This window comes from Rutilus rutilus (assembly GCF_951802725.1).
Source record: "Rutilus rutilus genome assembly, chromosome: 9".
Classification (NCBI taxonomy): Eukaryota; Metazoa; Chordata; class Actinopteri; order Cypriniformes; family Leuciscidae; genus Rutilus; species Rutilus rutilus.
The window spans coordinates 32992054-33018951 of NC_140223.1; the positions used below are offsets into that span (position 1 = coordinate 32992054).

The window sequence follows — 26898 nt, forward strand, 5'->3', positions numbered from 1 at the left end:
CCTCGTTTTCAGACCAGCAGCCCATGGGTGCACAAATGAGCGCAAACGTATTTGCTATTTAAACAACCCGTTGTGCGGCAAAATGATAATTGCGTCGGGCTGAAACTAGCAAAAAACACTTGCGTCGTGCCTGGTGCCGCATAGCACCACGTGTATGACAGGGCCCTTAGTCTAGCAATTGTCGTTGAGCCTGTGCGTAGCACGTCATCTTTTATAACATGAGATTTTGGCAAAATGACAGAAAAAACTGAGCGCCCACATAGCTACAGTAAACTTTATAACCCGTAAGTTGATTAAAACAGTTACTGACTCAGTTGCGACCGTTCTAATGATGTACAAAACACGACATTCGCTGGTCAAAATCTTTGCAACTTAACTCGAGCTTGATTTTGGTAAAATGTTAATGATATTATGACACATGCAAGTGTTGGACCATGTATAAAGTCATAATATCAACTTTGACAAAACAGTGTTTATTTATTAGAAAAATACATTTTTCCCCATGTCCTGAAAAGTAGCATTTCATTTAGATCAATTTAGATAGCATATTTTAATGGCAGAAGTGGCTTATATGAAATGATCACAGTGTTATTCCTGATAACACTTATAGTGTCTCAAGTGTTTTTTCTGAATATGTGGATGCCTGGGTAAATTTGAGCATATTTGATTCAAAGCGAAAAAAAGCGTATCATTGAAAATAAATAATTGTGTTGTTTTTCTGGTTGTGACCATTAAAGGGTTAACGAAGAGGGGAACTAAAGGTCATGGGAGAGGCAGCTCCGACTCAGGCCACCCCAAGTGGTTTTGCACCCATGTTGGGCGTCGGGATGGGAGGATCAATCACACCAATCGCCACTTCAAGAGGATCAGCCGTTCCTCAGCTCCACAGTGCCATAGTGGAGCGCTTGCGTGCCAGAATAGAACTTTGCCGGCGGCATCACTCCACTTGTGAGGACCGCTATGAGCGTGGTCTGGCGGAAAATTCGGACCGGGAACACGAGAACACACTGCAGCTCTTAAACATCGTCCATCAGGGCCCCGGGAACAGGAAGAAGGGCAGTAGATCGGCCTCTCAGCACCCTCCTGAATACAGCAGAGTGAATGGTGAACATAAAGGCCACAGCTCGTCAGAGGCAGAATCCAAAATTTCTTCGCAAATAGCAGTAAGTTTTACGGGTTGTATTAACTACACCCACATCATAAATCTTATAATCTGTTTAATACACATAGGGACACGTGTCAGACCGATTCCCCAGAGAATGACATCAACACACTGATATGATGTGATTACTGTGGGTGTGTGAGGGAGAGATGGGGGTGTCTGTTTAATTAAAAAGGGCCCTGCGGGCAGGCACATGATTCTTTTAAAGGTCTTTTAAAAATATAACAAAACAAAATATAACTTAAAAGGAGGTGGTGATTCAGTGACATCTGATTTAATTTTATTAACAATGCACATTTCCATGCAGTCCCTCCTATAAGTATTTTCATTCTTAAGTCACATTGGAAAATGTTTGAATGCCATTGCATTATGATATCAGACCACATGGGATTTAATTCAAAGAAAGATAGAATATTGGCCACTTTATTAGGTACATCTTGCTAGCACTGGGCTGGAACTGCTTTTGCCTCCAGAATGGCCTTACATCTTCATAGCATAGATTCAGCAAGGTGCTGGAAACATTTCTCAGAGATTCTGATCCATATTGACATGAAAACATCACACAGTTCCTGCAGATTTGTTGGCTGCACATCCATGATGCGAATCTTCCGTTCCACTACATCCCAAAAGTGCTCTATTGGATTGAGATCAACCGGCCCCTGGTGTCTGGGGAGAGATTAGCGAGCTCATTGTCAGGTTCAAGAAAGCAGTTTGAGGTGATTTGAGCTTTGTGAGCTTGTTATTCTTCTGGAAGAGGCCATCAGAAGATGATACACTGTGTTCATAAAGGGATGATCAGCAATAATACTCAGGTTGGCTGTGGTGTTTAAACTAAGGGGCCCAAAGTGTGTGAAGAAAAGATCCCACAAACCATTTCACCAACAGCCTGAACCGTTGATACAAGGCAGGATGAATCCATGCTTTCATGTCGTTTATGCCGAATTCTGACCCTGAATGTTGCAGCCGAAATCCAGGCAACGTATTTTCCAATCTCCTATTGTCTAATCTTGGAGAGTCGGTGTGAATTGTAGCCTCAGTTTGTTGTTCTTATCTGACAGGAGTGACACCGGTGTGTCTTCTGCTGCTGTAGCTCTTCTGCTTCAAGGTTTGACGTGTTTTCAGAGATGCTCTTCTGCAGACCTCAGTTGTAACGTGGTTTTTTGAGTTACTGTTGCCTTTCAATCAGCTTGAACCATGGCTATTCTCCTCTGACCTCTGGCATCAACAAGCCATTTTTGCCAGTCACTGAATATTTTCTCTTTCTCTGCCCGTTCTCTGTAAACCCTAGAGATGGTTCAAGGCTGTGTGTGAAAATCCCAGTAGATCAGCAGTTTCTGAAATACTCAGACCAGCTCGTCTGCCACGTTCAGAGTCACTTAAATCACTTTCTTCACCATTCTGATGCTCAGTTTGAACTTCAGCAGATCGTCTTGATCATGTCTACATACCACATGCATGTGATTGGCTTATTAGATATTTGGGTTAACGAGCTGTTGAACAGGTGTATCTAATAAAGTGGCCGGTGAGTGTACACACAGTTAAACATGATAAACATGATTTATTTGCAGATGCCACTTAGTTTGATATTTGTTGAAAGTGGAAAATAAGTGTCCAAATACTTTATGACGCCACTGTGTACAAATGTGTGCATATTGTCACAAATATTGATCATTTAGGGAAAATATCTCTTAGTACAGAACACCATATGTTTTCTACTGTAGCCTCAGCTTTTATAACCGACAGAAGTACTTGCTGTCAACAGGTCAGTTCTGGTTCTTTGTCCTCCATCCTTATATTTGCCTCTTGGGACTTCACTGTTTGACACCACTATACAGTCTCTACTGGACACGCTTTACTGATTATGTAAATGTACTGATTACTGTAATTCTGAAATCTTCTGTAAGATAACACATTTTGTTGAATTAACTTTTTTTTGTGGAAAATATCAAGATAAAATATGATTTGTATGGTTTGTGTTCTAGAATTTGTGAATAGTGTTTGTTTATCTAGTAATAGTTAAGGTCTAGTTTATTACAGGTGTATTCTTGCAAAATGCATAATCATAAAGTGAGGCATCAGGTTTTCCTTTCAACAGCTTTGCAGATTTTGAAAGTGTACACCAGTGTAAACTTAACAAAGACAGAAATTGCTGGATGGTGAAATCTCGCAAACACAGCATGAATGGTCTTGTGTTTTGTTCCATACCATGCATTGTCGTACTCTATTATCAGAGGTTTGATAAATTGCTCGATTAAGCACCTTCTTGAATGATGGTTTTCCTATAAAGCCATTTGAAGCATGCAGCCCACGTATAAATGGTTAGAGCCATTCAATAGCACGCATGTCCTGGTTTTGTTTACTCAAAGTCAAACAGGCCTTGAAAACACGATTGTCAGAGGACTGCCCAGTAATTAAGTGTTATGGGCTTACGGATGAATTTGTTTTTTCCTAAATTCAGAGTAATGACCGACTTGGGAACAGAGGGTGATTGTGGAATATCCTCTCATGGAAGAGAAAGTGGGATATTATGAATGCTCCATTTGCTTATCTAAAGAGATAAACCTTCGATTTACCCAGTTTATATCAATTAAACAATCTTCAATGATATTCTTTTATAATGCGTTCATGCAGTACTTCCCAATGAAGTGAAGAAAAAGAAGTACGCTTAATTGAATTGAATATGCAATTGTACTGTACCTCAAATCTTAAAAGTAAATTTGTCAAAACTGTACTTGAAGATAATATAATATTAATGAAATAAAAGGCCACTTAGGTGTACCTAAAGAGGGTGCAATACGTTTATTAACGCACTTAAATACACTTACGTGCACTTTATTATGATGTAAAATGAAATGTTTAACTTTAAAGTACATTTTAAATAGCACATACTTTGTGTTTCCATAATACACGTGTGTGTACTGTGTATAATAATTTTGTATATATAAATAAACACATATGCATGTATATATTTAAGAAATATTTTATTTTGTAATGCGATAAATTGCAATTAATCGTTGCCCAGCACTAATTTTAAATAATATTTTAATCATATTTTATCGTGCTTTAAAGAAGTACACTTATTGTGATTTGTTAACTAACATACACTTTATTGTAAATTTAACTAGTGTTTTATTCAATATTACATTTAAATATATTTAAATTGTACTGAATTGCAACTTCATAATTTACCATAGTTTACCACATTTTCTATTTCTATTTCTATTTCTATTTCTATTTTCATGTCCTATTTAGGTGGGTCAAAAATAGTACTCAAAACTTCAGCTTATTGAATTTAATATAGATTTAAGCTATAATATAATTTCATGTAATTGCAATTAAGCATCCGAAAACAATATTCAGTTCACAATTTTTTAAAAGTATTATTACTTTTTGGACAAAAACATTTGAAACATTCTTCAAAATATCTTCTTTTGTGTTTCGCAGAAGAAAAAGCCATATGAGAAAGGTGTTGTGATGAGTAAATTGTGATTTTTTTTTTTTTTTTTTTTTTTTAGTGAACTATCCCATTAGCAATGCTTATTGGAAAGACTAAACCTTCAATCTAATGTTTGAGGATATAGCAACATAATTGGACATAATTAAGCATGACAGGCAAGCATTTGGAATAATTGGTGGAAGAAGGAAATGTCAAAGTGTTTCCTGGTGTTTCTTGGCTATAGTGCTTTAGGAGTGGAAGCTGAAGGTGGCCCAGGCTTAGTTTCACTCCACCTGAATGTGGAACAATCAGTCCAGCTCCTTGGAGGCCACTTTAAGCCCAGCAAAACTGTCTGTGCCTTACTTGAGGGGAAATGAATGGGTCCCTGGGCAGTTTGTCCCATGGTTGATATTCACGTTGATGTGAAAAAATGAATTAGTCCTTACACGAGCACATTCATGTTTTGGCAGAAAGCCTAAGCAACTGGTTAAAAAGTCAATGAGAGAGTCACATTTTTGACTGTTAGCATAAAGCGTGGTCCAGTTTATTTTTTACAAAAGTTTTTTTTGAGGGACATGAAGTTTGGGGCATTTTTTGTGAAACTCTTGAGTATCATTTAAAGATTTGATACCACTAACCTGGTCATTTTAAACCAAACCAATGGGACAATTCTCAACAGTAATGATTTTATCCAACTGGTACTCCATAAAAAATGACTGTTTTCAGGCGGATTGGTGCGTTCTGCGTTTTGGACATTTTGTTTGGCCTGTCAGATTGAAACTGCTGATTTTCAGTCAGCTCTTGTCATTTTTGTGTGCAATATGCATCCAACAGCCATCAAACTGATTGAGGGTGATCTGTGGGTATGTCGTTTAAGGCTAAGTCTGAGGATTTTAAAGGATGTTGATCATTTTAATCTGAGATATGTGCAGCAACAAATGCATTATAAGCATTAAGTGTGACCTATAAAACAAGATACAAATTTACAAGTGGAAGGCTGCGGCATAAATAGAAGAGAACTTTAGGAAACTCAAGTAGGATTGCTCATGCTGCTTAAATCAAAAGCATTCCCTCTTCATCTGTGCTGGCTCTCCTAGAGGTTTCTTTGTGAGGTGCGCCTTGTGTATACCTCATGTTTTATTCACAGTCTGAGACATGACTGGGGCTTTGAAGAGTGCTGAAACCATTCGGCATATACATCCCTACCTCCATTTGCACAACATGATGGCTGCAGGCAGAAATCGCCCCCTCAGCGTCTAGTATCAGCCTCTGTTACCCAAATTCTGAGTTTTACTCTATTATAGTTAACCAAGGGAAATGATGAAACTGAAAGAACTTTCTAGGCCGTTACATACAAGTTAGAAACATGCCCTGAGAAGCATGCGTATGTGACAATGTAGTTTGTGGCTTAATTAAAGTTTCAGTCATATTTTAATGGGCTCTATTAATCCTGTGGTACAGTATATCTGTCCTGGATCTGGAATGTGTGCTTGATTGTTGTTGCCAACTCTTTCAACTGCATGTTTGTCTTTGACGTTTGGAAGCAGCAAAGATGTGGATAAAGAGTACTTTTGAAGTCTGCATATTGACTTTGCTATGTTACTTTTTTTGTTCATAAAAATATTTGCACATTAAGAAATATATATATATATAGCCTATGGCTCAAAATCTGCACAGGGGTAATTAAATGTACCAAATCATGTAAAAATTATCATATTTTATCTGAAAATCTAACAACATTTTATCAAACTTTAATAAGTGCCTTAATCTTTTAAACAACTGAGAAGTAAGTGGTCAAACTACATTATAAAAATCACTTGTCAAGTTCCTGAAACTTACATCAGCAAAATCAATTAAGTTCATCTATTGCCAAAATGATGAAAAAAAATATATCATTATTGAAAATATTGTCAGAATCAGAATGCGTAGTTCGTGGAAAACAAAATGTCTGTCAAAATATAACATACAACTTCTTGTTTCCGTCAGGAACCAACACATGTTGAACGATGTTTACTAACCTGAGGAAGTCTTTCAATTGGTTTGGCGTTTATTCTCTTTACATTGCATTTACAGTCAGTTTCCTGATCATTTTGATTCAATTTCATTATGTATTATGCACGTTATCGTCTCTGACAGACGCATTTTGAAGCCATTTTCTCTCTCTTCTCGGAAAACGATAACGCATTCAAAATATCCGGAAGTGTGGGTTTTCCAGGAAAAGTGTGTTTTTGACAGACATAGATGTTGTGAAATTCAAATGATGTGAATTTGAAATAAGGAAATAATTATATATTTCTTAGCCGGCAAGTATTCACTGAAGGAGATTGATGCCCATGAGTGTGTCACCGACATCCAGCCTCAGTTTTTGACGGACGTGATAACGTGCATGAGGGGGGAATTATGTTTGATCTTTGGGCAATTATTAAACATTCTGGAGATGTTCGAAATACTTTTTGGGTAACTCATTATACTTATTTCGTGGCTTAAATAAATTACATGTTACTCAGAGACTGACATATTTGGCTTGTCAAAAAATTTTACATTTAAATTAAACTCATTTAAAATTAGTCTTAGATGACTTTTAGACACTTGTGGGGCCACAAAGAATATTCCTGTAACAAAGCAGAATGGGGAAGAGTTGTGTTGACTTTCTTTGCACCAGCCAGTGGTTGTGAATTGATAGACACATTCATGCTTAGTGTGAATTCCCTTGCACAGAGAAAGCACACAGACCACTCCGATATCTGTCAGGTTTTTCCTGCCCGACTAAACAGAACAGAGCGGGGGGAAAAAGGAGAAGCGTTAGAGGGGGTGGTTCACTATATCTTTCGACAAGTCTTGTGCTCTGTTGAACTCACCTGAAATTCAACCCTTGTGGGAAACTGCATCCTCAGGTGTGTATGCAAGGGCCATGAGTGGATGATAAAATCTGTTACTCTTTGCTGCAAAAAAAAACAATAACCCACAAAACCCCCAACCCTCAATTTATGCCTTTGTGAATGTCCAATCCCAGATACAGTATGTGGGAGTTGAATAAACGACTGATATGACTCAAATATCCACACTCCCCTGTGATATCAGTTAGCCTTTCACTTTCCATCATTACATAATTTCACTGTAAACAACATTAGATTAACCACATTACCAAGGCTTTTCCTTGCTCTAACCATTAGCATCTGCCATTAATGAAAAACTGACAAACAGTGAAAGGCTAGTTCTCCCTGAGAAGGTTAGATAAATGTGTGTTTCACAGACATACTTTGTGATTTTAACTGGTTTTCACACACAACAATGCAAACTACTTCCATTTAAAAAAAAAAAAAAAAAAGATCACAAAACATAGTGTTAACTTAACATAATAATTAGGAATGCACTGGCATTAAAGGGTTAGTACACCCCAAAATGAAAATTATCCCATAATTTAGTCACCCTCAAGCCATCCTAGGTGTATATGGCTTTCTTCTTTCAGCCAAACACAATCGGAGTTACATTAAAAAATATCCTGGCTCTTCCAACCTTTACAATGGGAGTGAATGGTACCTTAGCTTTTGAAGCCCAAAAAAGCACATCCATCCATCAAAAAAGTAATCAAAAAAGAAAAAAGTAAGGGTGGGATGTTTGATTAATCGGAAATAAATAAATGAATAATCGAATGGGAAAATAATCGTTCCAGCCCTAGTACGGAGAGTGTTTGAGACAACTTCGCTCACCTCATCTGAAATTTCCCAAATTATAAGTGACAATAGATGTCCCAGGCATAGAATTGCGATTTGATTTGTGAAACTTCAAACACATCCCACTTTTCCGAGGGGTCGCCGTCCAGCCCAGGAAATGAGAAAGTGGGCTCCTGATGTCAGTGTTGAACCCCTGGGTGGAATGTCGGGTCACATCAGGGGCTCTCTGGGTAGATCAGAGATCAGGCCTGTTTACATTTCAACTCAGGATATTTCTATCAGCCTGGCCAAACTGCTCCACGTTCCCAGGCTCCTCGCTCACAGCCCTGAAAAGGAGCACAAGCCCTCTCTATTTCTCCTTTCCCTCCACACTCTTGTCCCTCCCTCCTGCTTCTCTTTCTCTCCCTCTCTGCCTCCAGGGTCAAAGTCAAAGTACAACTTCAGCAGAGAGTGGGTGGCAAAACCCATACATTCTGTAGATTGTAGCTACTGTATATGAAGCTAGATTAAAAAAAAAAAATCTTGATTTGTTTCAGCCTTCACCATATATGACATAATTTTTATTTTTGGGGCGAAGTAACCTTTTAAGACAGAAGTTTTCATAGCATTTCTGATTTAAACTTCAGTTACAGTTTAAACTGACATTTAAATACTATTAATACAGAAATACTATTATAACTGCTTTCATAAAGAAGATGAATAATGTGAATAATGTTCACCCAAAAATGAAAATTCTGTCATCATTTACTCAACCCCATGCCGTTTTATTCAACTTTATTCTTCAGCACAAAATAAGATATTTTGAAGAATGTTGGTAACCATGTGGTTTTGTTGATCATTGACTTCATTGACAAGACAAAGAGACAAAATATATTTTAAGGATACATCAGTATTTAGATTTTGCTTAATTTCAATACTTCATCACAAGTAAAATAATTGCAAATACGTAGTTAATAATAAATATACAGTTTTTGTACGTTTGCTTACCCCTTGCAGAATATGCATTAAAAGCCAGTGGGTGTAAACTTTTTGAATTGGATGATCGGGGTAAATTGTACTAATTTTGTCTTCGGGGAAACATGTAAATATTTTATGTAGCTACGAAAGCTACTTTAAACAAAATAAGAAAATGTACAACCCACGGCTCTTTATGCGTAATGATGCCGTCTTGTGAATATATCAAAGTCTGCACAGGCATTAAAGGGATACTCCACTTTTTTGGGAAATAGGCTCATTTTACAACTCCCCCAGAGTTAAGTTTGAGTTGTTTTACCCAGTTGAGTTTTACCGTTTTCGAATCCATTCAGCCGATCTCCGGGTCTGGCGGTACCACTTTTAGCATAGCTTAGCATAGATCATTGAATCGGACAGGACCATTAGCATCTCTCTCAAGTGTACCATGAGTGCCGCAGGCGTAATGATATGACGCAGCGCCTGAAAATAGGTCTAATAGGTTAGACAAACTTAGTCCCGGTCACGTTGGAAGTTACAGAGCTGGGGACTATTTTCAGGCGCTGCGTCATATCATTACGCCTGCTGCACTCATGGTACGGCAGAAAAGTTTCTTGATTATTATGCAGGAATGAGAGTATAGTTCCTAGCGATATCAGCCTAGAAAATCGCAACTTTCCATTTTCCGTCGGTCTTAGTACACGATGTAACTACAGAAGAGTCAAGTTTTAAATAGGAAAAATATCGAAACTCTTTGGTCATTTTTTTGAGAGAGATGCTAATGGTCCTGTCCGATTCAATGATCTATGCTAAGATATGCTAAAAGTGGTACCGCCAGACCCGGAGTTCGGCTGAATGGATTCGAAAACGGTAAAACTCAACTGTTTAACTCTGAGGGAGTTGTAAAATGAGCCTATTTCCAAAAAAAGTGGAGTATCCCTTTAAAGGCATAGTTCACCTAGGAAATTAACTTTTCTAACTTCATTTACTTCATTAACTTTTAATGTTGTTTAACATTCAGCGAATGTTAATTCATCAGTCGACACCATTGCTGAGTATTTTCTCCTTAAAACTGCAGTGTAACAAAGACCGTTTCAAAAACGCGGCTTGAAATCGCCCGTTTCCAACCGTCGCAAACATGTAAACCAATCCCGTCAATGTGTGGGGCGGGGCTTATGATGCTATGATGAACTATATGCCTTTCTCCACTGATGTTCTAAGTTGTTTAAAGCATTTCTGAGGCAGCTGTATGACTCTGAGATAGCGAACGGGCACATTGTTTATGTAACATTAGCAACATTAGCTTTTTGATAACGTAGTCAAGCCAAAGGCTAATCATATTAATTAACACTACGCGTCTGTTGTTTTAGAGAGCGATACATACAACACGTTACCATTCTGAACACTCTTCCACTTCTTCTGAATCAGTTTCTGGTTCAAACATATATGGCTGAATTAAACATATTTCCACTTGCCATTGTGCAGCGTTTGACCGAGTGGATCAGGAAGTCTCAGTGGCCCTCAAGCTCCAAAAAGGACAAAAAAGAAAAAAGATAAATCATATCTTAAAATTATATCAGAATTAAAAAAATATCCTTCTGCAACTGCATGATGTAATGTTTAGAAAAATGCAGCTCGCCCAGAGAGGTAACTTCAAGGTCATCTTTGTTTGTCGGTTCTGAGGTTCATGCACTGTAACCTGAGAATAACCTTTCGCAAGATTTGTTTATTTGTTCTGTTTGTTGCATCTAGTTTATTTATTTTTATTTTTTATTATTTATTTTTCTCTTGTCTAAACTCTGATTTTTGCCAGAAGTGTGTACTGTAGGTCTGCATCTACACATTGTGTCTCATATTCACAGAAGCCTAAAATATGAAATGTGGCACTGACAGCATTTTCTCTGTCTCTTGAGAATGACATGCTGACTAAAGAATGCTCAATGTTGCATTTTTGACACTGCTTTGGCACTCATCTCTGCTCATGTCCTCATGATACATTGTGGGAAGAAAATGTTGATTCATTTCAAAGTCATTAAACGAAAATTGTGATCACATGGAGTCAAACCAGTGTGAAAAAAAAAAATTGTGAACCATGTAACTTTCCATTTACGTGACGTATACAGTTCAGCTCTAACATGACATGTATGGCAAGTTTGTGAGCTTTGTATGGTTTCATTAGTGGTGTTTACTATCACTGCTACTATTGCACATGATTAGGGTTTGGGATTTGAGTAAACTTCTAACCCTAAAGTAGAAGTTTTTTTCACATAACCCATCCTGTTGCGGTTTGGTGTGTACATCGTGCATGTGTGAGGTCACTTTTCTAGCATTTAGACCAGAAAACACTAGCAACTGCATTGCAACACATCATAAACCACACCGAACTCCATGTAGCAACATTCTGGCACCACTTACGTTTGCTTTAGAAAAGAAAAATTATTCTCACTTTTATCTCATATGTATGTTATTGCTCAATTCAGTTAATTAGCATTGCAGATTACAGTATTGGTGCAGGATCATAACAATTGAATTCATTGGCAATGATTCATTGCCCAAGTCTTATATTCGAATTGACTACACATAAAGGATCAGATGACTGGATGGATGACTGTAAAAGTCATTGGAGTTGCACAACCTATTTCCTTCCTCCAAAACATATTCATCAGAATGCTTTTAACCACCCCTGGCCACAGAGACAAAATGAACATCCTAACAATTTAAAATGAGGATTTATATTGAAAAATACGTGAAAATGAAACTGTGTGGGTTAGGGAAATGAAACAATGTGGTAGGGCTGGCTGATATATGGCACAAAAAAATAATCTAAAATATAATCTTGATTTTTTTTTTTTCAGAACAATTCTTATTCAAACTTATCTTAAGCATATCCTATATACTCAGAAATAATATAAAATAAAATAAAAATGCTAAAAATTTCTTAGCCAAAAAGTAATAGCAATAAATAACACAGTAACAGGCTATTATTAAAGGTAAAAACAGAAAATAACAGCACCTTTCTGCCCGTCACCATCATGCAAACATGAAATATCAAACAAACAGTTCTTTACAGGTTTTTGCATTCCATTGCGCTATTTTTCCTATTGTTTTTATGTTTGATGAACGTGTTTGGTTGCACGCGTGTTTTGCGTCTTTTGCAGCGTCTCGCCCATGAAACGGCATTCTAAAAACGTGGCACTCAGGTTAAACAAAAGTTCAACTTACGTCTTAGAACTTTGTTTATTTCCCATTCCACTGCCTGTGTCTCCTTTTTTTCAACTCAACTTTTTTTCAACTCAATTTCTGAGTGAACAGCCACTTAAGGCTAGTTCAAACCGCAAGTTATCGATTTTAAAATAATAAAATTGTGGCAAAACATTATCTATCTATCTATCTATCTATCTATCTATCTATCTATCTATCTATCTATCTATCTATCTATCTATCTATCTATCTATCTATCTATCTATCTATCTATCTGTCTATCTGTCTGTCTGTCTGTCTGTCTGTCTGTCTGTCTGTCTATCTATCTTTCTGTCTTTATATCTATCGTCTGTCTGTCTATCTATCTATCTATCTATCTATCTATCTATCTATCTATCTATCTATCTATCTATCTATCTATCTATCTATCTATCTATCTATCTATCTATCTATCTGTCTGTCTGTCTGTCTGTCTGTCTGTCTGTCTGTCTGTCTGTCTGTCTATCTTTCTGTCTTTATATCTATCTGCTGTCTGTCTTTCTATCTATCTATCTATCTATCTATCTATCTATCTATCTATCTATCTATCTATCTATCTATCTATCTATCTATCTATCTATCTATCTATCTATCTATCTATCTATCTATCTATCTATCTATCTATCTATCTATCTATCTATCTATCTATCTGCTTTTATGTCTGTCTATCTGTCTATCATCCGTCCGTCCAGATAATCACATTATTCACATTATTTTATTTTTTACTTTACAGTTTTTCTCAGTCGCTTTGGTGCATTTCTCACATCACTATTTACATTTGCACAACAGTTAATGCAGTTCTCAAAACAATTAGTACAAACTGCAAAACCTAGTTGATAACCTGCAAAAGCGTGTCACTTGCTCAAAATGGATAGCTCATTCCTCAGAAGCAAGTATTGATGTCAATGAAAGTGTCAGTGTCATCAAGATGAAAGTCCTGACACCATTGTTTATGAACAAGATATTTTCATTATGACAGTTTACTCTGTAAATGTTTTCCAATGCAAAAAAGTCAGATCTTGGTGACACTACCTGAAAATGCTCAAGACAGCACTATATACTATTTGCACAGCCATTTGAAAAATACAGTAAAGTTACACATTACTGTATTTAGTGAGGTAACTGAGTACAAGACACTGAATATTTATGTTTCACATTTTTACTGCATATGCTCTTTGCAATTCTAATTTGTTCACGGCATTGTGCAAAAAATACACCCTTATTTACAACAAACATAAACTCCCTTTGGGTAGAGCTGTGCACAACTGTAAACAATATTGCAGTGCATATTGGAACTGAACATACAACATACATAGTACTGTAATCATTCATGCACATCCAGACGTTCCTCATCAGTGAAAGCTGAGATTCACCTGAGAGAAATTGTTCAATTTAGGAGACATTTTCAGAAAAAAAAAAAGATTTTAAAAAATGTGCAAAATTTGCTTGACAGATTTTGACAACTAGTTCAACATTTTTGTATGTAATGACTCAAGCAATGAAATGAGGACTATTATGGAATGACTATTCAGCATTCACAAGTATAGTTAATTTTGACTGACATGACATAAGCAAATGATAATGTTATAAAACAGCAGAGAGTTGTATGAAAGCAATTGATGCATGTCCAAAAGCATTTGCAGTTTGTTGGAAGGAATGAGAAACTGCTACTATGATGTGCACAAATGACTAAATGTTGTGGAGGTTGAACTAACTGTTGTGCAAATGTAAATAGTGATGTGAGAAATGCACCAAAGCGACTGAGAAAAACTGTAATAAATTATGTTTTACTTTAAAACAGGAAAATTGCTGTAATATTATTTTTATTTAAATAAGCATAAAGGCTAATTAATTTAAATGAAGAATTTTTTTTTTTTTTCATAATTTTCTTCATAAAATGTTGCATAAGCTTTGCATAAAGAAAAGGTTATGACCATATTTTCATGGCAATTAAGCACATTCTTTCTTTCTTTCTTTCTTTCTCATGATCATTATTCTCAATGAATTGTCTCGTTATATTCGTATTACTTTAATACAGATTTTTTTGTAAAATATTCTAAGAAAGAGAGCTGTAGTGTGTGCAGGCTCAGGATCGCACCTGGATGTTTGTGTGTGTGTGTGTGTGTGTGTTGTGAGGTGACAGTCTTGGCTCCTGCCAGAGCTGATCCTGGCGCCTGGTGCCCTCAGCCTTCCTCTCGCACACACAGACCCTCTGCTGTTTTACTACAGCCCCTCCTGAAGGTCAGCTGAGGAAAACACCTGGCCGCGGTCTTTGCTCTTCTCCACCTCTGCAGACTGAACCTCAATCCCTCTGTCTGTAATGCCACAACCTCCCATCATGCAGATGAAAGCTCTCTAAGCCTTTAGAGAAGGCATTGTGGTGAGACGATAGTTCAGTGATATTATCAAACGATGTATACCATAGTACTGGTGATTACCATATGTCATGGTTTTTAAATGGCAATATAAGTTTCTTCAAAGTATACCATTATATTAGTAAGGTGAAGTCCGATTCTTTTCCGCAAACTAGTTCTTTTAGGCAGTTCGTTTCAATGAACCCCTTCAAAAAAGGTTCACCAGTTCTTTTACGTAATCACAATGTTACGAAACTGCTCTTAAAAAAAAACACACACCGGTATTCAAACACTGAAGACAAAAAGCATCCAATTACGATGCGAAACAGATGTTTTACATGTGTAACGCATATACTGTAAATCGAACAAACTAGTCTGAATCGACTCACCTATTTACAATATGAGAAACCATTGAAAAACATTCTCAGTTTACTCGTATCAGAAGCTCATCGGTTCTTCACGGACATTTCCAGTCAGAGTCAGTGTTCCTTGTAAATACCCTGGTATTACCATGTGGAATGACTTAACCACGAGTACATTTTTGTCTTTCTTACTTTTCCATCTGTATTTATAACCTGCCCAGGTACATTGTCTTCGAGTCTCTGTTCGTGCTGTTCTGAGATCGGCTGCAGAAGTGTGTGTACACAGTGATAAACGAGTGTGTTCCGCCCAGGGCCCCTTCGGCTGGAGCGCCGTGTCAGTTTGACTTGTTGACTCATCAAAAAGAAGAACTTGTTCTATCTAGTATCTGTCAGGCCTCTTAAATGTCTGAGGAGGCCGTACAAAAGAGTCTGGGAGACTGGCGGCGTCTGCACACGCTCTCCGCGAAGCTCGACGGCGGCTTAATGAATCATAAAGCTTGTTAAAGTTTCAAACTCTTGTATCCGCTACTCGCACGGTAAATGACTGTAATGTAACATTCCGCTCATAGCTATTGTACAGACCGTGTGTGTGTGTGTGTGTGTGTGTGTGTGTGTGTGTGTGTCTCGGAAAGAGAGAATGGAGTGAAAAGGGAACATTCCTCTCTCACTCCCACTCTCTCGTCCACCCCCGTAGCTTGCCGCTGCCACCCCACCCCCTGTTTCCTTCCTGTTCTTATTTTAGCATCTATTGGATGTTTTTTCCCCACATCCGGAAACAAAGAGAAGCTTGTGCCATATACCAACAGCATGTTCACGCATGGCAAGCATTCAAGGGCACGATCAAATATTTTCACAAAATTGCTGAAGGTTCCTTTACTCCGTCTGCATGTCTCTCGCTCTCTTTCTGTCTCTCACTCTCTGCGTCTGCATGTGAGTGGATCATTTCTGTATAAATGAGCCTGGAAGGGAAAGTGATTTTCCCATTAAATAGTATTATTTATAATAATATCGTTTAGAACATTTTTTTATATTTTGTTACATGAAGCGAAAAATTAGGCATTTCCCATGGTGCTCCACATTTATAAAATGCATTGCTCAGATGAAAAAGCCCTTATTGTGGAATTTATGTACTGTTCGGGGGGGGGGGGGATTATTGTTAATAGCATTTAATTGCATTTTATAATTAATCACACTTTTTAATGACATTTAATAGTGATTATACTTTTGTTTAGGGTCCAATTCTCACCATTTACTAGTTGCTTATTATCATGCATATTACTAGGATATTGGCTGTTTATTAGTACTTATAAAGCACATATTAATGGTTTATTCTGCATGGCCAAATTCTACATCCCTTAATCCTACCCAATACCTAAACTTAACAACTACAGTACCTTACTGACTATTAATAAGCAGTAATTAGGAGTTTATTGAGGCAAAAGTAGTTAATAGTGAGAATTGTCCCCTAACCTGAAGTGTGACCATATTCCAACCATATTATTAGTGTTAGTCTCTTTTACATAAATATGTATTTCCAACTGTAAATTCAGTTAATTTAAAAATTGAAAAAAGTTAATTTGATTATATTTATAATAAATGAGATAGCTATTAATCATATTTTACACAGTTATCTAATTTGATATGGTTTCCATGGTGTTTCACTTATTTCCTACTTATTAAGATTTCATGATAGTTAAATTTAGCCATACAGTGAGTGCAAAAGATTTCATTTTGTTAATACATTTTTCATTGAAAAGTTCTTTCTTGGACAAATGTTCTATTTATTGATAATTGAGAGTTTCACTACGGATTTGAGTCTGAATATTGAACTTGGTCACCTCATTGGTTTTAGCAATTCCAGTTCCGTCTTCAAAGAATTTGCAAACAAATTTGTTCATATGTAAAATGATGTTTAAAAAAAACATACAACATGTATATGCACACTGTATGCATTCACACCTATGCCATTTTCATGATCTCATAGCATTTATAAAGAGTATTCAAACACTCAGTTTTGGCATCAAGTCATTTAGACTTTATGAATGAATATTTAATTTTCTGTTATTTAAGTGGAATTTATTAGGAGGATTTGTAAATATAATTATTTTTATTTTTTTTGCAATTATGGTGAAGATTGTAAATCCCTGTCTTTCTACTCATTTCAAATGTTGCCTTGAGCATTTGTTTTCTCTCTTAGATATTCATACATATAAACATACAACACAGCTGCACAGATATTGATGTTTACAATTGATTCATATACTTGTTGGATTTGTTTTCCAACAGACAGTTTTTCAAAATGTAAAAAAATATTACCCCCAATGTTTAAAGGTACAGTACATTAGGTATTACATAGAAAGTAACTGAATTTAACTTTAACTTGAAAATTATTTAATGAAAAAAATATATACAAAAATTATTGTCAAATCCATTGCTAATACAACTGACATTTGTGCTTTGCAGCCAAAAATATAATTTCCTGGAGTATGATGCCATTATGGATCTTGGAAACACTTTATTTGAATAATCATTCTAACCCCAGACTCCATAACAGCCACAAGGAAGGCATTCTGAACTTTGCCTGACATGCAGCTAATAGACTGTTCGTGACATTTCCCTGTGCTTCAGTCAAGGTTGTGGGCGTTTGGGGTGTATTCTAATCAGTTTGATTAAATAGGAATTACTTTTAAGTGGTTGGGTCTTGGTTGCATACGACATGAACACTGCCTTCAGGCCACTAATCCAGAGATGAATGTGTCATTTGAGCGCTTTCTCCTGAATATGCATGTTTACATTAACACTTTCCCCGCCATCAACAAGTTTTTCCAGCATTTCATGTTTTCACTGTTTGTTCGGTACGAGTGCTGTTACAGATCTCCTGAAATAGTACAGCATCTCCAGATAGAAGTAAGCTAAAGAGATCACCGAACATTCACATGAAGCTTTGGGGATGTTGATGGACTCGCTCTACTCGATCTATAGCCCCCTTTCACACAGAAATCTCTGTAAATTACTGTAAAATTACCAGAGCGGCTTTTCCGGTAAATACACAAATGTGCTATTCACACAGGCAGTGGCGTTCCATCTTTTAACGGTAAGAGAGCATTCACACATCAGGACCAAAATACCAGTTGTTAATCATCAGAACTGATCTTTAAATGACTGAGCCATTTATAAAGTTTCATTTTAGTTACACTTTTTTACTTATGAGTGACAGGCGATTACAGGGGATGATCACACAGAATGTAGTTTTGCTCTTAAAAACACAAGACGTATAATAGTTACTGTAGTATTGCAGTTACTACCGCAGTGTTGATGAATGGAAAAGACGGCAGGGTCTCTAGCTTGAGACGCGGTGCAATGGTCAGATGTTCGTCTATCGCATGTTTACGCAGAAAAACAATAAAAACTTACCGCAAACGGCTCCAACAGAGCCTTATGATTGGCTCATATTGGTAAATTGCCAGAACCGATTTACCGGTAATGTGTGAAAGGGGTTGTGTTTTGATCATCGGCCTGAATCTGATCTGGACGATGATTTGAATGTCATTTTCTCAGCTTTTTGTTCGAAACTTACCCACATTTAAGTGTTAATAAAGAATGAATGAAGCTATTTTATTTTTTATTTTTTTTTGAAGTAAACGCTGGTGAGGAAAGAGTTAACACACTTGTCATGACATTTACAGAATTATAACTCGTCAACTCAGCCAAGTCATTATTTTAATTACATTCAAGCTGATCCACACAGATTGTTGGTCGATAGTGCGCAACATTCAGTTTCCAGAAGAAAAAAAAATCCCATTTTCTCCATTAATGTGTTAATGATTTAGAACTCTTTCTTTCTTTAATTTTTTTTTTTTTTTTTCATGTCTGTGGACAAAATGAATGGCAAAGCTGCTTACAAAGTGGGCAGTCACTGTGATGCTCTGTAGTATCATGAGAAATACAGTGAAGACTGATTTCAGCAGGTCACATGATTTTTTCCACTCCCTGTCACTCTGTTTCCCTTTCTCTCTCTCTCTCTCTCTGTTTCTTTCTTTCTACTGTACAGTGTAAAGCTACTTTAGAAAGCTGCTTCACACACAGCTCACACGCAACCCGCCTCACATGTACAAACATGCACTGATATAGAGAGTTGCTGCAACCTTGAACTCTCCATGCAACTATCAGAGCCTGGCTTGGCACAGTGAAGACGCAGCTGTGCGGAGATAACCCTTAGTATGCATGCTAACAGCGATGTGGAAGTTACTTGGAAACTTTAGCTGTCAACCCTTGTGAAAAAGAAGTGCACTTGTAGTGTACTTCAAATCTTAGAAGTACTGTATATGTAAAAAAGTGTACTTAAAGAGAGAACAAACTGTTTCTTAACACACTTAAGAAGTTTTACCTTAAAGCATTCTGTTTTGATCTTTGTGCTTTTAAAGAAGCGCACTTATTTTGATGCGTTGACTTATATACTAAAGCACACGTGGACTTGATTATAATTTGAACTGTAGTGCGTTATTTGATGTTACATTTAAAGCTGATATATTTTAAATGTACTAAATTGCAACTTCATTACAAATGTGTAACTAGTAATATATTTAAATACATAAGTTTCAGTGCTACGTGCTAATACCATTTCATGCTAATATCAAGTCATGCTAATATGTGTGAACATTTGTCATTGCGTTTTACTTTTTCTTCAATAGAGTTTAGGACTAATAAAGCCCTATATTTTTTGGTGTCATCCAATCCGTCCTCTGCTAAATTCTCACACTTGTTGTCAAAAGAGAGAGGTTTTGGCTGAGTGACAGCACAAGAAACCCAACAATTTGCTAGCCACAACAATGGCAGGTCACAACCACTGAATCACTCCAAACACACTATCGCTCCGAGTGCAGCTCAGTAAATGGCCGCTTGTTGATAGATGGTGAGGTTAGAAGTTGTTTTGAATGCATGCCTCTATTTTCCCATGTTCTTGGCTGCGGGAACTCAGCCTCGGTTTGTGCGTGCGGCTGCCAATATTGGTCTACAGGCCTTAGTAGGAATGTCAGAAGTGTGTGGGAGTCGAGCGGAGTTCAGTTCCTATTGCGTTCCCTCTCTTTGCGCATTGTGAAATCATCCCATAATGTGCTCCTTTGTTGGGGCTGTGTTAGCCCATATGTGGTGCACTGAAGGAATTGCTGTGCGGTCCTAAAGTCAGTCAACTATGTTGTTTAATAGTTGGGAGTGAAGCCAGACTGTATGGCGAGCTGAGTCCACTGCAAACTTCAGCAAAAGGACAGTAAGCATTTTTAAATGAATGCAAGAAAAGCTCAGGAGGGGATTTTATGGCTGAGATCCGCACGGAAGAGACTCGGGAGAGGAGGGTGTTCCAAAAATAGCTTGTACTATTTCTCAATTTTCAGGCTTTGTCCATTAAACACACACACACACTTGTTCATCTTTCTCCTGTTGGTTCTAGAAAGATGTTTTGTTGAACAAGCGATCTTGTTCGAGCTAGAGACATAAACAATAGCGTCTGAGCCCAGAATTAACCCCTCTGTCCCATGTTCCCACGGGAGATTAACCGCATGCTGATTTGTATGAAGCATTCAGGGATATAATATGGGAACTTCAGGCACTTTGAGCAGAATCATAATCCAAAAATAACAAATTCAAATATTGTCCCACATGGTTTGATTACAGCTTCTGACAGTTATTTGATGATTGTTTCGAACAACTCATATTATATGAAGTTGTAAGTTGAAATGAATGACAGTAAAAAAATAAAAACGTAAGAATTTTTACATAGATTACAGATATCAAATCAAGTGTGATTTATCTCTTTCCCCAACATTGACACGATTTTAGGAATGCACGGTATATCGGCCCTCATATCGGTATCGGCTGATAAATGTTCATTTTTAATGTTATCGTTATCGACCCGATACGTAAATTAGGCCGATATGTGACCCTGGACCACAAAACCAGTCATAAGTCGCACTGGTATATTTGTGGCAATAGCCAACAATACATTGTACGGGTCAAAATTATCGATTTTTCTTTTATGGCAAAAATCATTAGGATATTAAGTAAAGATCATGTTCCATGAAGATATTTTGTCTTAAATATATAAAACATTTATTTGTGTGAGTGAATGCAGCACAATCGCCAACATAAATGGACAACTTTAAAGGCGATTTTCTCAATGTTTTGATTTTTTAGCATCCTCAGATTCCAGATTTTCAATAGTTGTTTCTCGACCAAATATTGTCCTATCCCAACAAACCATACATCAATGGAAAGCTTATTTACTCAGCTTTCAGATGATGTATAAATCTAAATTTCCCAAATATGACCCATGTGACTGGTTTTGTGGTCCAGGGTCACATATGTTAAAGCCGATAGATAATGTATTATTTCCTTCAGCGCTGTTCGCCATAATTGTTTTGAATTGCTTTAAATATGGCTGGAATCTAAAAGAATGTTGTGAATTCTTTGTTCGCCCGTGTTTCAGCGTGTTGTTACGGGAAGAGCGCATCCACACCTTCATGACTAGCACAGTCAAGTTGGTTTGTGCATCGTTTGCACAGTTCAAACAGCAATGTACAACATTTAATAACTATGATTGGGGCTGTCATATACTGTACGTGGCATTATAAAGAGAGCACTATCGTAATAAGACGTTGTGAATTCTTTGTGTTTAGTTGCCGTGCTTCAGCGGGTTGTTACGGAAAGAGCGCATCCAGAAGAGGAGTTACACATTCTGACTAGCACATACAGTAACTTAGTTCAGGCTCACTTGTGCATTTGCGTCACTTTGTGCAGATACAATATCAATGGCACATGCATTTCTACTTTTTTTATAAATAGATACATTTCTATCTTTAAGAAATTTGACCATAGGAGTGTAAAATTCATTTAAAAGTTAAGGATCTTACACTGGTTCAAACTATGCTACTGTATTATTACAAGAATTTTTTTTTTTACTATATAAATATATTAGATTTTTTTCTGTAATGGCAAAACTCAATTTCAGCATCATTACTCCAGTCTTCAGTGTCACATGACTTTTTTATGAGATCAAAATACCATTGATTCAATTGAAATTCATAATTCCTTTCTCTCAGACAGCACACGCATATAGCGAAATGAGTTTGACCAATTTCTACTGGTTAATCGTGTCTACTGGTATATCGGCCACCCCTAATAAATATTTATTGCATACAGGCATACTGTGTTTAAAATTGAGGTTTGCTTAATGAGATTTAGTGAAGTGCATCTTTTGTACTGCACTTTTTGTACAGCCTTTGTGGCTCGTTTGAGATCAGCTATGCAGCACTTTTTCTAGTGGTTTCAGGCTGCATTCACGTGGGGGAAGCTGGTCCTGGATCAGCACAACTGGAAAAAAAAAAAAAAAAAAAAAAAAAACCTCAATCAGGATTTTCTCCACACAAATCCTGCTGGGCCAAGCTATATGCCTGAAATCATTTAGTGGTCAAGAGCATGGCTTATCTGAGACATATGAGGCAGCTGCACTGTTGAGGGAGAGCCAGATGTTGAGAGAGAGAGAGAGAGAGAGAGAGAGAGAGAGAGAGAGAGAGAGAGAGAGAGAGAGAGAGAGAGAGAGAGAGAGAGAGAGAGAGAGAGAGGGGAGAGAGAGAGAGAGAGAGAGAGAGAGAGAGAGAGAGAGAGAGATGAGAGAGAGAGAGAGAGAGAGAGAGAGAGAGAGCGCAGGAAACAGCTCGGCATGCCACAGGAGTCGTCTTTGAAAACAGGAAGGCAACTTGTTCCCTGCTTATGGGCCGTTTCCTGTGGCAAGGGACTGGGGGGACTGTGGGCTTTGACATTTTACCGAGAAGGTGCATAACTGGAAATGACCATTTAAGGGTACAAGAGGAAGCTGGACTGGCCACTTGGCAGATTTGCCTCAATACTTCTTTTTATCAATAAGTAGCTGCATGCGTTTTAAAAAAGCAGCTGTGGTTTCCTTAAATTTACAGTAATAAAAATGGTAGCAACATTTAAGTTTGACAGTTTAAACTTAAATTTACAGTAATTTTTTTTATATTTCATTAATTGAAATAACGTTAACTCTTTCCTCGCCAGCGTTTTTGATAATTTTCATGAAACTTTCATGCCATTTTGTTGTGTGAATATGAACATGCAATCTATCACAAGAAGAACAGAGCCTCTGCTTTAAAAAAAAATCATTCTTTTTTATCAACACTTGAATGTGGGTAAGTTTCATAAAAAACAAACAAACAAAAAACACATTTTGGGTAAAAAAAAAGCTGAGAAAATCACATTTTTAGCGAAGACTTCCGGATCAGATTCAGAAAGATGATCAAAACATAGATCAAAACAACACCCCAAAACTTTACAGTAGTTTACACTTCACGGGTTTGTTTCCCTATATTAGTGAGGACATTGCATAGGCTTCCATTGATTTTATATCTGGTTAATGATATTTTCTATCCACTAACCCAACCACTACCCTTCAAACCTACCCATCACAGAAACGTGTGCAAAACACTAGATTTAAACAGAAACATGATTTAGCCAATTATAGGCCGATTTTATTAACCAGTGAGAACCAGAAAAATGTCCTGACTAGTTGGTAATTATAGTATTCCAGTATATAATACAGCCGAACCTGTACATAAAGAAATTAACATTAATTTAACAAAACGAGATGTAACATAAAAGTCCAATGTACATAACCAAGAAAAAAAACTAAAAAGAAACATTTATTTCAATGAAAAACTGTCAAATGTGAGCTGTCACAGAGAATTCTGGGAATGTCAGTTTACGGTTTTCCAACATAAATTGAAAAATGGCTTGTTCTTTTTCACTTCCAAACACTGTACATTTATCAGTATTTTACTGTTAAAATGAAACGTGTCATTAGATCTATTACAGTTTTCAGAGTGCATAGTATGGGAACATACTGTTAACCAATTAACAGCTTTTCGTATGCATTTTTACAGTCATTTAGTTTAAAATTACGACAATTTAACTTTTGAAATGTCATTAGATAACAAAATACCAAATTAAGTTGCATTGAATTTTAAAGAAAGATGCCTTTTTTCAAGAAAAATATTTCACAAAAGAACCATAAAACAATAGATATACTACTCAAAATCAAGGCAAATGAAAAAAAAAAATTATGAAAAAAAAAAAATTATGAGAAAGGATCATTTCTTGCATTATTTGTTGCAGATGCCTCTTAATTTGATATTGTGGCATCTAATGCAGTGAAAATCATTCATTTTTAAGTGCGACTAAGTTTAAGGCCACTGCGTTTCAGGGCACCTCTTTTGTGCCAGTAATTTACAGTTCTGTTGAGCAGCTTCGAGCCTGGTCAGCAGTAGATTTGGTTTATCGTCAAGTTCTCACTATTGAAAGACCGAACACAGCTGTTCCTGCAGCTTAACAGACTGACCTCTGCTGGCATGGCATGAGCCGAGGGTTTGAGGTTTAGCATAGTAATCTGTTATGCTTCCTATCGGGGTGCAGCTTAAAATATGATTTTCATTTCCCCCTCCTACACTCTCAGACTGTCTCATCTAGCAGATTCCTTCTCCTCCTGTCTCCGATCTCTGCTCTTCTGCACACGGCTCAGTTACTAGGGGCGTTTGCTAAGGCAAGCATCACTGCTATCGTTTATATTTGGGCTTGGGGATTTGGACAAATCCTTAATAATAAACTTTGTGCTCCAGACATGAATGATAGCTTAAATTTACTTTAAAAAGAGTGTGGTATTGCTTGATTTTGCCCGTTGTTTTTGCCTGGCGATAAAGTGGGTGAGAAAATCCTATTGAGAGTCTAGGGACCGGAAATATTGATAGAACAATTTATTTTCTGGACATTGAATCATCTGATGTTGGGTCGTTTTGAAGTTGCCGGCATAAATCAATGCGCATTTTCTCAGAGTGAATTTTGAGCAATGTTGTGTAAAATAAGTGTTAATTTAATTTCAGCAGTGTTCTGTTTGTCTTATTTACTATAATTGAATTGCAATAATAATGCTCAATCTTTAAACTTATATTACAACTCAAATTGCCAGAGCAAATATAAAAGCAAAAAAGCAGGAAATAACAATATTAATATTAATATTAATAATAATAATAATCCAATAGAATTATGAAAGATATTTTAAATATTTTATTTAAATTTAAGTTATGTTATCATATTTTCTTCTATTATTTTGACGTTTTTATTATTATTATATGTATTCCAAGCTTTTGGCAATATTTACAGTCAGTTTACAGCCAAAACAGTGGCAAAAGTAGTAAAACAGTGATAAAATAGATATCAAATTTCGTCTTACAAAAATATGTTTTCAGCTGCGTTTTAAAAGATCAATGTACTCAACGAGCAACCGATGCAAATCAGCTCGAACAGGTGTAATGCGGTGTATAATAAATAGTATATCATTATATTGTTATTGATTTTAGATAGCTGTTGCCATCAGCCATTAAAAAAAAAAAAAAAAAAAAAAAATTGTTGTTTGACTGACCAGAGTATCATTGACTTGTGCCAGTAAAAAAGCACCTAGCAACCACCCAGAACACCTTAGTAACTGAATATCGATACCATAGCAACCTAAGCATCGTTGCAGGTACATTTGCAGTATAATCTTACATCATGAGAAAATGCACACATCAGTGCTGTTCCAGTGCACTTCCTTGTAGATAGGCCCACATTAGAAGGGGTTTTCACACATTTGTCAGAGCCATCTCTGCGCTGGTTAATGAGAGCGAAACGAGATTGTCGAAGAGATTAAACTCTGTTCTCAAGCCGGCTGAGGCGCATTCAGGCAAATGAGCGTCGGTGTCGGAGCTGCCACTAAATTAAACCTTTTCAGCCCGAGTGGAAGGATCTTGCGCCCGCCTGACAGATCGCTGCATGAGCATCAGTCGAGAGGAACTCAGAGAGCCAGTGGGAGGTTTCTTTCCTAATCCTGTTTCGCTAAGCGAGTGAGAAAGAAGGGCCAGGTTGGGTCTCGGAAAATGGTGGCTGGTTGTGTGTGGTAGAAACAATGAAATTAAACACCCAACTGGTACGCAAGGGCAGGAAATGCCCAGTGAACCTGGAGAACAGTGGTCTTTTGTAGCAGCCATTGTAAAGGAGATACCATAGGGCTTTTGTTCGGCACAGCTCAGTCAAGCAGCCTCTACACCCACCCCCACCTCTCCCTTGCAGCATTTTCGAGCCAATGGAGCAGCACATTGCCTATATTTCACAGTAGTTTGTCTCTTTTACCAAAGACGCAAATCTACCATTAGGAGATTCAAGCATTTATTGCTTTTTTACTTCCCTGGTTCGGGTAATTTAGCTGAAATAATGATAATACTCTATAATGAACCTTAGCTTTCTAAGCTGTAGTAATGATTGTTTGCCAGCATTTTTAGATATTCCCATATTAGCATCATTAGTCATTGTCTGCTTAATATCTGCTATCACTTTATTTTGATGATCCCTTACAGACATTCTACTTATTATAAGTAACTTTGCTACTACATGTCAACTTATTCTACTAACCCGAACCTTAAGCCTAAACTAACAGTCTACTAATACGCTGAGAGTTAGTTGACATTTAATTGCAAAATTAGTAGAACGTTTAGAGTGGACCATCAAAATAAAGTGTTCCTCGTAATCTTTGATCAAAATTTTTTCTTGTTCGTAAAGCCGTTTCACTCGCATATACATCACATTAGGGAAAACAAATTATGTTTAATACCTTTATGTT

At 36.9% G+C, this 26898-nt stretch overlaps 1 protein-coding gene across 2 annotated transcripts in view; it reads left to right on the forward strand.

Annotated features, from left to right (window-relative positions):
- Positions 1 to 26898, forward strand: part of maml2 (mastermind like transcriptional coactivator 2) — a 101244-nt gene that overhangs the window by 40438 nt on the left and 33908 nt on the right. For both annotated transcript variants that reach the window (XM_084418424.1, XM_084418423.1), the window contains exon 2: positions 738 to 1163. In XM_084418424.1, coding sequence (XP_084274550.1) covers positions 765 to 1163 — 399 coding nt within the window. In that variant the 5' untranslated portion in view covers positions 738 to 764. The remainder of the gene's footprint in view (positions 1 to 737; positions 1164 to 26898) is intronic.